Here is a 12522-nt window from a genome sequence, read left to right on the forward strand (position 1 = left end):
GTGTGTGTGTGTGTGTGTGTGTGTGTGTGTGTGTGTGTGTGTGTGTGTGTGTGTGTGCGTGTGTGCGTGTGTTTGTGTGCGTGTACACCTGTTGAATGTACTCTTCTTTATGTCCCCACTGTGTGTGAGTGTAGGTAGACTTTTGGCCACCTGTCTGGGTGCACTGTGAAGTTATGAGTGGTGGCGGTGTGCGTACCTGTCTCCCGACAGGTAGGGGGAGCTGTAGGGCCGCAGCCCAGACAGCAGCGTGTGGTAGGAGTTGTGGAGAACCTTCTTGGTGTTACGCTGTCGCTGGAGGTGACTGAACAGTAGCGTCAGTTCTCTGACAACCCACGTGCACAAAAAAAAACGACAACAAAAAAAACAACACATGACAAATGAACAAAAAAATAACAAATAATGAACAACTCACAAAAAGGCCAAATCAATGGTCCAAATGCTCAAAAGAAGAGGGATACTTGAGATTAATAAGATGATATGTGAAAACGTGACGATTTAAGATATAGCAAAGTGAACATTTTGACTTGACATTACTATAAAACAGATGCATGTTTCTATTTGTGTTTCTCATGTTCCCCTCCTTTTAAGCAAATAAAAAATTAGTCAAATTAATACATAAATGCAAAATATAAGAAACCACTGTGTAGAACAAAAGTGATGAAAATGTAATTGAATAGTGGTGGCAGAGGTATTTCAAAGGGCTGGGCCAAAGTTTAATTTAAAAATGTAATAGAGAAATGAATACTATTGCTTTTTATTAAAACCTCCACTGCACAGAACTGAGAGGGGTTCTTCATGGGTAAAAGGTTGCAGGTGTGATCTGTGTTTTGTTTATAATGATATGAAAGTATGAGCTGAAGACAAAGTATCACATACTAGTTTTCACAATTCACCCTCTTGTGATGCAACTCTCAAATCTCTGTCTGCATTTATTACACAAATGACCAAAGGCAACTAAAGATTTTCTGATGGTTGAATCCATTCAGTGCTGAACATGTAGAGTTATGGCAGCGCCTACCTGAACGAAGGCAACATGCTGTCATAGAAGTACCATGTAGCTGTTAGATAGGAGTGTTTGGGATCTGTAGAGTAGAGACGCCATGCAGCCTAAACAAAGCCACAAACACACAAAACAGAAACACAAAGCGAAAGTTAACATCCTACCTGACTCTGCACTTGAATTTATCAAACACCATGTAACATAAAGACTTCATGTCGCTCACTGTGGCCATTACCTGTATCAGGTTGGCAGCAGGCATCCTCCTCTTCTCAAAGTGCTTCTGCCGGTGCTGCTCTTGAACCTTCAAGGCAAAGCCTGAGCCCAGAATGCCCTGAGGGTCAGAGGTCAAATTTAAGTTAAGAGTGCAACCAGGCAGACAGGAGCAACTGACGAAGATATGAGTAAATACACAGGAGACTTACAGCAGGCAGGGCAAAGAAGGAGACTCCCAGAAGAGCAAAGCCAGCAGCTAGGAGCCGTCCCTGCCAGGTACGAGGGGTCTTATCACCATAGCCAATAGTAGTGAGAGTAATCTGTGAGCGTAAAGACAATGTGATGGGTTTAACATGATGCAAATTGCATGGGGGTAGTGACAGACTGCATTTGTCTAAAAACCAGCTAACATTATTCTCAGAAATGCAACATCACACAAAAGATTTAGCATGACTCTACACTCCAGTTGCACCTGACATTTATATCAATCTAGTCACATGAATCGAGTGTTAGCTAAAAATGAAAACTGTCTATAATCCAAATTCACGTTTTAAGATTGCTCTTGCTGTCACTCCCTCAATCGCTTGGATAAAAATATACTGAATATAAAATATCTGGAATACACAGACTGACAACCGCTCACTGGCAAGTCTTCTACAAAGGTTTTGCTCACAAATAGGGATTATTACCACAGCTACAAAAAGCTTGACTGTGTGCGTGTGTGCGAGTGACGCTTGCATTATGCAATACTCACAGTCCCCCACCAGAGGGAGTCTGCATAGGTGTTGAAATCTGAGTTGATGTCTTTCTCTGCCAGGTAGACGAGGAAGGAGGCAAAGATCAGGACCAGGAAACCTATGTACCAGGCTGTAATCAACTCCTGGGAGAGAGTGAGACGAAGAGGACGTATCAATCACACCTGTCAGCGGCAGCAGCAGCATCTTTAACATCATAATCCCTCCTCTCATTACGGTAAGACTACCATCGTTATTGGCTAAATTCCCAACATCATCACATTTAGTTTCTACTTTGACTTGGCTGTGCAGTTCTGCTTAGACAGCTGATGCATCAAGTCATCATCGTCACCACCATTAAACTGGGTTCTGCAGCCGACCGGTGGATGTCAGGTGTTTAAGTCAGCACAAATACTAAAAACTGTTGATGAGCAGTTATGGGGGAGTTTGGTGTTTTACGGCAATCGAGTCAGTAGCCTCACATCTTATTCCTCAACAGTGAAAGTTATTAAGTTATTCATCCCATTAGGAAGCATCATGACAGTCATCACCAGCCTTTTACTAACAACCCTCAACCTCCTTCCTGTATTTATCAATAATCCATAATGCTGGATATAACCAACATGCACTAGTATTCTTTTAATTGTGAATGTTTGCACAACTAAGACATGTCCATAAATGTAAAATGTTCTCAAACATAAACCAGAGAATGTGAGTTTTGTAGTGGAACAGGTGTAAGAAGAGGATATATTTTGCAGGCTTTCATTCCCACCTTGCTGTGTGCGTAAACCACTGAGCCCAGTAGCTTCCAGGTGCCTCCCCGTCTGTCCATACGAACCATCCGCAAAATCTGGAGGAAGCGCATGCTCCGCAGGGCCGAGGTGGCAAAGATGTTACCCTGCGTACCTGCAGCGATCACTGCCAACGACGCCACAAATACTATGAAGTCTACAGGGAAGGAGTTCAATCCACGGAGACATAGAGAGGAGATGAGGGTAAGGTGGTGTCCAAATTTTCACATGGACACACACAGCACTTTGTCATGGGTTTGTGTGCTGTCCACACACACACACACACACACACACACACACACACACACACACACACACACACACACACACACACACACACACACACACACACGCACACACACACACTAACCTATGACACAAAAGGGCTTTCTGGCAAATCTCAGCCGTCCCTGCCATCCACGGTATCTGCAGCAACAGCCAGCAGCCCAGATCCTGACGAAGTACTCCAACCCAAACACCACAATCATCACAAATTCCTACAAACCACAAACACACAAAGAGAGAGAGAGAGAGACAGGTAAGCGACATGCACTGGTCAAGTGAGCGCAGTGTTTTACAGACCATCCAAACAAATACACCCCCACCTACCCCCATTTTTTGTATGTGTGTTTTTTTTTCCTTTCAAAAGTCATAGTGAAATCCAGTGTGACAGTCTTTCATTTCATGGTGTTTCCATTAAATCTTTACATTTAGTATTTAATATCAAAAGTTTAGCATGAGTACCAATATTTCAAAAGAAAGTTGTCCCTCTAAACAGAGCATCCAAATTATCCATTTTATTTAAAGCGCCATATTAACATTCATGAATATCTTAATCTGTTTATGGCTTGGTGACAATTTCAAGAGTAAATCACAAAAATCCATTTGAATTGTTCTCATTTTCCATCAGCTTGCCATCTGTGTACTTCCTGTGTTGAATGGGAGAGTACACCGCGTGAAATCTCACAATCAAATGCACAATTAAACGCTGAACAACAAGAGATGTGAAACAATGAGGGGACAAAAAAAATAAGCAAACATCAATGGTGCGGAAAGGATCATGTGAATGTGGCGACATAAAAAGTAGCAAAGTACGCAGTATGTCGCAGGAACATCAAGGCTGGGATGTCAGTTTTCCAGTCTTTATTTCTAGCGCATGAACCCACCACTCCTCTCCCGGAAACCACTCCTAATTTTTCTCTGTGGGAAACTGATAACTGATGTGCATATACTTCACATGATTTACATGACCTTTGATCTCTCTATTAAACCTTTTTTGGTAATTGGCAAAATTAATCAAATAAGGGCTGATATGTTGCAAAGCAAGAACTGTATATTCAAGACTTAAATGGACTTACTTCTTATTTAACAGAAGCTTAAATCAAATATCAAAAAATCATAAAGGTTATACCATAAAAGTCACAGCCTGGTAACACACCACTCTGTCAGCCTTTTCTCTTTCTCTTTGTCTTTCTTACTCTCAGGTTCTTGGACTGTACGCGCAGTTTAAGGTGCACTGAACCAATCTGTCATTAGAGCAAATGTTTGCGTAAGTAAAGTCGACTAATGGCTGATTGCCTGCTAATGGCTGAGTGATTAATTGGAAGAGTGAACGGAGGGAATGTGGAAGTCAATCAAACGATTAAATAACACGTAAAGATGAACAAGGTGGAATGAGAGAGTCGGGGGAGAGGGGGTTGACAGAGGACGGGTCCGGTTAAGGAGGGAGAAAGCGAACGTCCGTTACCTTTCAAAAAAGCAGCTTGAGCACAGAGGAAGAGGGGAGATTATGGGATAGCTATTAGGATTAGTGGATCATGTCTGTGATTTCCTGCGCCGTCAACAACACCTGAATCTTTCCACGTGCTTACATGGCTGTCTGCGCCTCCACCGGCAAACAAAACAACACGCATGCAAGCACATACACTGCAGTAAGTGAGATGGTGTGTATGAAAGGGTATGATGATGGATGCTGAGGTAGTCAATGTGTGTGTTTGTGTGTGTGAGAGTGAGAGAGAGAGAGCGAGAGAGAGAGAGGGACGGGGTCTTACCAGGATGAAGAGGCCTTGGTTGGCAACCTTCTGGTGGTCGCGGATGGTGGAGAACACAGACAACACCAAGCAGCTGAACACCAGCAGAAAACTGAAACACACAGACACACACGGTCAGTAAACACATTTCAAAAATACGCACATCAGAAATGAGAACAATCTGGGGTTATGCTAATCCCTTTTGAGAAGAAATAAATGGACTAAATAAAACCCATTAAAATGTGCTTTGTTCACTCTCTGAGTGATTAGCCAACAGAGAAAACCTAAATTGCAAATAAGCAGGAAAAGATTTGTTGATCCATAACAACAAACACAGCATGCTGACTCATATTCGGTCAGTGGCACAAGAATCGGAACAATGAAAGCAAGCTTAGTTGTTTTTGGCAAACGATGGTTAGAGGTAAATGTAGGCTTCATCCCGCAGCATTTACTGTGTTGGGCTTTATGTCAGCCGAGTGCTTGCTGGTGTAAAACACCCGAAATATCCATTGGGTGATGGCAACACAATCAACCTACTGACTTAATTTTCTGTTGGAAGTGATGTGTTAGATGCCGCATAATGATGAATAAGCCACGCCCACATGCATCAATTAATATCAGACTTCAGTTTTTGATTAATACTTGCCCCCAGATGCATGTGCACCGAATTTGGTGAGATTCTGTCCACCAGGTTTTGAGGTCTTCAGTATTTGTGGCCCCTCTATGGGTCAGGCTCAAAATGCTTTAGTAGGCCTATTCCCAAACATGGCCTGAATACGTCATACCACAATTTACCATTATTGGACAAATGGTTAATGAGTTATGGCCAATTTACTGCTAAGCCCTGTCCCTTGTGGCATTTATTGGTCAATATCTTGAAAACTAAAAAAGACATCACCAAGCTTTACACAGTTTTTGATGAGCTTGGTCCAGTGATGATCTACAGAAAATGTTGTGTTTTGTGTTTAGGAGGAGATGTCATAAATTGTTTTTTCAAAAAATTCCAAATCGAAATGCACCTTCAGTAGAAATGATGCGGCTTGGGCCTGAGAACTCGGGGCTGTTGGACAATAACAAACACATAGAATATTCCCAGCCGTGTTAAACTCAACAGTTAAAACATATTTTACTATAAGAAGACTGGTATCATCCTCTCCTTTCAACAAAACACGGGGACGGTACGTCTCTGCTGGGACAGAAATTACTGTCCTGCAGAAGTAATGGCCACTTCAGTTTGAGAACTACTCCAGAATAAAACACAACATAAATTCTGGTAAATTGTGCCTTATCCTCGAGGTGCTCTCATGTTAGTATAAACACTTCATCTTCGGAGTAACGTCGAGTCTCCATCGCCATGCTTAAGTCTGGCTCATGGACATAATTTGCAGTTTCTGTTCACGGACAAAAATATCATCGCATTCAAATCTAGTTCATACTGCAGTTTGTCACATACAACTATTACATCCATGATGTGAATTCCTCTTGTCTTTCAGAGGGAAAATTAAAGAAGTATTCTCTCGTGGACAAATCCTTTTGGGAACAGGTTACTAACTCCCTGCCAAATAGCAAATATTCCTTGATGTACAAAAAAAAAATCTCCACTAAGGATGATGTATTAACTCTAACTTTAAAGTTAAAACATTTATTTAAGGAATGGTGTGCTGCTGAAAAGAATAATGTCAGCACTTATGTAGTAACCGCCACACTCTGTCCCTCTTAACCAGTGGAAAAAGTTATTGTTAGAAGTTGTTTCAGTGGAACTGTCGACTGCGAGATTAAAAGGACTCACAGTACAGCAGAGCAAATCTGTTGGGAGATTGGTCAACATTGGAGCATGTTGATCTTTTTATCAGCCACTTTACTTCTTGTGTTTCTTTCATAATTTGTTTTGTTGGTGTTTTTCATTCTGTTCATTTTTGTAAGCTGAGCAGAGGTAGAAGTTCACTCAAAAGAAAAGATCACAGAGATCAGACTGAAGAATAATTGGTGAAAAACATATCAAGATTTTGATCTTACTGTAAATATCACGCTTGGTACAATAACTTGATTTATTCAGGCAGCAAGCTGGAAGCAACAAAAACAATTACAAACGTCATAAAAAAAAAACTCAGATAATAAAGCTCTAAAATCTCCAAACTGTATATTATACATTTTACTACCTATTGTTAATAAAGTGACAGTCAGCAGATAAAGCTCTGATAGTTATGTTCTGTTTTGAATTTTCTATATTCTTATTTTTACGATATTGTATCTGTTTCAATAAGTCATATTAATTAAAATGAGTAACCGTTCCAACTGAGCTCACCACGCTGAGATGCCGATGACAGAGCATCAGTTATATCAATATCCTTTAGTTATCACATTTAGGTAATGAGAGTAGCTGACAAGGCAGTCAGAGGCCTAATGGACCCATGGGAAAATACTTTACTAGTGTTGGTAATCCCCCAAAGTGCCAAACTCCTCATGTGTGATACTGTTACAGCAGCTCAGTGACGAGAAACAAAAGTACCATCATCGTACGTCTTTGACCAGGGAATGACTGCATGAGAACGTGCTGGGTAAAAAAATTAAATGAGAGAGAGGCAGAAATGAGTGCCACACAAACACACACCAGCTCTGCCTGCTCTCTGTGCCATGTGAATCCAGAACAGTGTGGCAGGATTAGCCAGGTGGCAGCTGCTGGTCCAGCTGGTCTAGATGTCAGAGCCCAAAGTTAGAGAACACTTGTTGGACGCTAAACCGGGTCTTATGGCCTCACACAATGGTTCCCTTTCTGCACGATTAGTAACGTAATCGGCAAGTCTCTCATCGGGCTAATGTTTGTGAAGGGAAATGAATTTTAGCTGCTCACTTTAAAAACATGCTTAAAACTATGGGTTTGAGTCGGACAATAAAGCAGCTGCTGAAAAAAACAAATATTGGACTGAATATATAACGTATATTCTTAATTAGTGATTCCACAGACAAATTTCCACTGGAATAAGTCTAAAAGGATTGAAAAAAAGCCAAATATAATTAGAGAAACATTCAATAGATTCATCAGCAATGATTAAACAGAAGAGGAAACAATAAAAAAGACCCATATCCTCTCAGACTAAAACCCTCAGGGTCTAATTGGTTGAGTCAGAGTTGAGTGAGATGGTATACATTGTCTTGCATCAGCCTTACACCAGAAATGATAGAGGACAACAGGAAGGAAGGATAAGAGAGATGTCCAAAGTTGTGTGGAGTTTGTCCTGCATCCTCTTGGCTCACTGATCTATCTGGAAGAACGACAACAATCCACGTCCCCCCTGCAGTTAGCAGAGGGGACATGGATTGATTGTGGAGAAGCCCAAAAAAAAAGAAAAAAGGAAAAAACAAACGAAAAGAAATCATGATTTGATTAAAAAATATATCTATTCAAATTTATTGTTACATTTACTAATAAATTAAAAAGCTACAATAGGCTGACTGAACAGCACACACCTCGCACCAACCTGAGGCAGTCGTGAACCCTTAAAGCCACTGAGAGTGCAGGAAAGTCAGTTAGTAAACTAGAAGTCGTAGTTAGACAAAAGTAATGGATTAAAGGTTGAAATAATTAGCTAAATGTAATGGAAACATAGTTAAAATAGTTGGTGTAATGGATACATGGTAGTAATTCAAATGTAAACTTTGTCTAAATTCAACCTAAATTCTGACATTTCAACTAAATGAAAAAATGACTGCAACAACTTTTTTGTCGCGTTACTTAACACTTCTCTTTAAACCGAAATGAACACATTTGGTGCTGATGAAGAAGTACTTGAGCTCTTCTGATAGGGATCTGGCGACACATCAGACAAAAAAAAAGGTTGGGAACCACTGTTGTGTAGAGGATTAGTTCATAACCACAGCATGTCAGGGATAACTGGCCTATATATCATCAAAACAGAATTTCTGGCAAAGCAAATATCTGATTAGACCGGTAGTGATTCAGTAGGCTCGATGTGAAAAACCTGGTTTCTGTCGTCTCGTTTCTCCACATTACATTGCTTACAAAAACACTGTGCAAAGAGTCAGTGAATGAGCAACTTGTCCAACTGTTTTTGTTTTGTCTGCCTTTCCGGCCACAGTTTCCAGATGGCGAGACACTACAAATAGAAAGACAAAGTAGCTCTAAGACAGCTAGAAAGACACCAGAAACCAAGTGTAAATAAACAGTCACCCCCAAATTACCACTGTGTATTTCTCAGCCCAGTGACGCGTGCACAGAGGAGAGTTTGTGCTTCAGCCACAGCGGACTTAGTTTGAAAAAGGCACTCAGATGATGCAAACAATACATTTTGGTCGTTCATCAACTGAGTAATGTGCTGACTACACTGTCTGTCTTTTTCCCCTCAATTAACTCAAAGCTCTGTGTGTATTTCCATAAGGAGGAGATTAGTCGGGGGAAGCATCTCAGGTGGTTTCCGTCATTGACTTGTCCTTTATGTTACAGCATACATATCCTGATGGACAGCTTGGCTTCTACAAAATACAGACACAACATTTCCGTAACTCTGCATTTACCCGAGAACAATATTACTGCTTACATGCAACAACTACGAAACCACTGCAACGAGCTGCTGCCAACACGGCTCACCGTATCTGTGAGCCAGTTCGCGTAGTCACAAAGTAGATTTCTGCTGGGTGTCGTGTAACAAACCCTTCAAACCTCATCTCATTCAGACCATAAGCCACAGGCAGACCTCAGATCACACCTGCCAAACTCACATACGGCTGTAAAATACCACTTACACCGTCTATGTTGAAGTCCTCCAACCTAGTAAATGCTGGTGTTCACAAAATCCCCTGAAGAGACCAAAATCGAGTGTTAGGCTGTCTCTCATTTCCAACTCCCTCAGCCTGTCTGAGCCTGTCATTTTTAATAGTCATGCTGGCGACATGGCACTATGAATGGCAATATTAGTCTTTAAGTCAGTCAGTCCATCACTTTGTTCCTTACGGAAATATTTCAACAGCTATTGGATGGATTGCCATTAGATTAGATCATTAGAAATTCATAGTCCCTGCAGGATGAACTGTAATACAGTGATTTTGGTGATCCTGTGACTTTTCATAAACTCAAACATCTTGACTTTTACTATAGAGGGTCACCTTTTTTTTTCCCTTGTTCATTTATTATTTATGAATGGAAATCCACAAATGTTGTCCTGTTTGATCTCTTGTCGTCAGTGTTCAGCTACAGCTTCTTCAGATGGAATTAAATGACCTGAGCTTGTGTCTCTTCTGTCGTCCCCAGTGAATAAGTAAATACGTAAATAAACAAATATATTAATTAACAAATACATACGTAAATGAAACAGATGAGGAGTCATTTAGGTAATGCGTGATGCACGTGGGGGGAGGTAACACTTTCTCCACCTCAATAGCACCACCCACCTCCACTCCCTCCTTTCAGGGAAATGTCAATTAAAAGCAAAGCATCAGTCGAAATCCATAAAAACAGCAAGGATGGTCTCGGGAGGACATCGAAAGGTTTTGTTGATGCTCTTCTGCATCAACAAAATATCTTCAGATTGAAATATTTCAATAAAGACATCCGGCAAAGGCTTCATAATTTAGGATTTAGAGAAGAGAGAAAGTAAATATCAGAATGAATATTGCTCCCATGGCCAAGACAATCAAAGAAATCGTTGAATCCTCCTCTCCGTATATTCAACACAGGATAGTCTCATCAGCCACAACTATATGTGAGCCAACCAAGGTTGAAGGGAGGATAAAGGGAAGTGAAAGCCCTACTCATTATATACATTATAAATGGGCATGTTAATGTATAGATGCACCATGTGTCACGAATCAAAAAGACCTTCATGATATAATGAATAAAATAATTTACGAAAGTCAGGCACTCAGGAGATTTACCATAAGGCTGTCCACATTAGTAATTGCTCCAGAACTTCTTAGAAAGAATAATGCATGCTCTGCTATATACACAGAGTATCTGACTTTTCTCCCAAAGCAGAGCAGAGTAATTTGTCTCATGGACACTGAGGAGAATGGAGAAAAATGCAAGCACAGTAAGACAAAGAAAGAAAGAAAGAAAGAAAGAAAGAAAGAAAGAAAGAAAGGAAGAAGGAAAGAAAGAAAGAGCACAGTTTTACATGTTTATCTGAATAATTCTCATTCATTTTCATCCCAGGTAACTCGAACCAATCACTGTCCCACACCACGTGCCTCTGTATGTATAAAGTACACTTTGGCTCGGGGCCTGTAAAGCTCTAGAGGGCTGTTGGGCGGCTGGTGGGGCTGACAACAAATAAATGCACAGCAGAAGCGCACAGGGCAACCAGATTGCTTTTAATGGAAGCTAGACTGGGGGCTTTCACTGTTCTTTTCCTGTAAACATACATAAGTGAAGAGGGAGATCTCACATTACTCTGACTGGCCTGTGAAAATACTGTAGTGAGATAAATAGGTATCACGAGTGGTAATAAAAATATATGACATTGTGTATTGCTGCATTACACTGTGTGTGTATGTGTTTATGAGGTTAGCGGCATGCCTGGCGGAGAGGAGCAGAGCTGTAGTGCGGGAGAATGCACCTTTGATTCAATCATCACTGGATGATAAAGCAGCTATCAGTAACACATAACAGAGGAGGCAGGAGGGAGAGGAGAGGGCGATAAAGAAGACTGAGAGGGAAGATGCAGAGAAACAGATGAAACTGACGTAGAAAGATGTGAAGACAGATGGTTGATGATTCAAAGAGAAAGAACAGTTTGGAGCAACGCCGGTGAAATAGTAAAAAAGAGAAAAAAGGGAAAAACAGAGCAAGTGAGGGATGAAAAGGCCCTTGGGTCATGTCGCGTTACTTGTACCTGTACCTGTAAAGTGCGCGTGAATGTGTGCGTGTGTGTGTGTGTGTGTGTGTGTGTGTGTGTGTGTGTGTGTGTGTGGCGCCAGCCCCGATCGATGAGGCTCTGACAACGGTTTTCAGGCATTGACCCGCAATCTGTGCACATGCTGCAGGTGCACAAATACGCAAACAAAAAGAGAACACACGCACAGTCAGATTATTGAACACACACTTTCAGTGACACCTTCCACAAGGACATACACAGGTAAACATATAGATCTGCTTAAACAAAGAAAGCACAATTAGGACATGAGATTTATTTATAGCAGAGTCTGACATACATGTATGTGAACTGATGACAAATGTCACCTTGGACAGTTCACACCTTTACAAAAGTGGTAACTACAACACACAGGCCTAAACAAAGCTCACAGCAGCGACGTGCTAACAAGCAAAAACTAAAGAGAAGAATTATTGCGCCCAACCCGGAGAGGAGTCAAGAATCAAAGAAGGTAGCACGGAGGAGGAGGAGTGAGAGTGTCATCAGCAGAGAAAGAGAAGGGAGGGAGAGGAGAAAGAGAGGAAAAAGGTGAAAACAGTAGAAAGATATTAATAGTGTTTCACTCTCCTTAAATAGCGACTGCAGGCAAAATGTGTGCAGGTAGGCTGCAGAGCTCAGTGCAACACAGCCCAGAACAGGCAGGTCTCTGGGCCCGTTAGTTACCCCCTCCCCCTCCTTCTTCTGGGACAACAAACTTTTCAAAGCAGGAACAAAAAAAAAACAAACAACACACAAACAAATAAGAGATGAAAAGTGCTTTTTCACGAGGAAAGAAGCTGACTGAGCGTTTCAGAAGCTGTAGCACTGCCCAGGAAGAGAGAAAGGGAAGGGAGAGAGGGGGAGAAAACCCGACATGAGAGTGTTGCATAA

General features: G+C 41.3%; 1 protein-coding gene across 2 annotated transcripts in view; it reads right to left on the bottom strand.

The window, feature by feature from the left end:
• The window catches only part of LOC130184143 (potassium voltage-gated channel subfamily KQT member 4), a 46440-nt gene that overhangs the window by 12788 nt on the left and 21130 nt on the right, over nucleotides 1-12522 (bottom strand). For both annotated transcript variants that reach the window (XM_056399953.1, XM_056399952.1), the window contains exons 2-9: nucleotides 4790-4880; nucleotides 3109-3235; nucleotides 2720-2895; nucleotides 1968-2093; nucleotides 1423-1533; nucleotides 1236-1331; nucleotides 1019-1107; nucleotides 197-322 (exon numbers count right to left, since the gene is read on the bottom strand). In XM_056399953.1, coding sequence (XP_056255928.1) covers nucleotides 197-322; nucleotides 1019-1107; nucleotides 1236-1331; nucleotides 1423-1533; nucleotides 1968-2093; nucleotides 2720-2895; nucleotides 3109-3235; nucleotides 4790-4880 — 942 coding nt within the window. The remainder of the gene's footprint in view (nucleotides 1-196; nucleotides 323-1018; nucleotides 1108-1235; nucleotides 1332-1422; nucleotides 1534-1967; nucleotides 2094-2719; nucleotides 2896-3108; nucleotides 3236-4789; nucleotides 4881-12522) is intronic.

This window comes from Seriola aureovittata, chromosome 16, assembly GCF_021018895.1.
Source record: "Seriola aureovittata isolate HTS-2021-v1 ecotype China chromosome 16, ASM2101889v1, whole genome shotgun sequence".
Classification (NCBI taxonomy): domain Eukaryota; kingdom Metazoa; phylum Chordata; class Actinopteri; order Carangiformes; family Carangidae; genus Seriola; species Seriola aureovittata.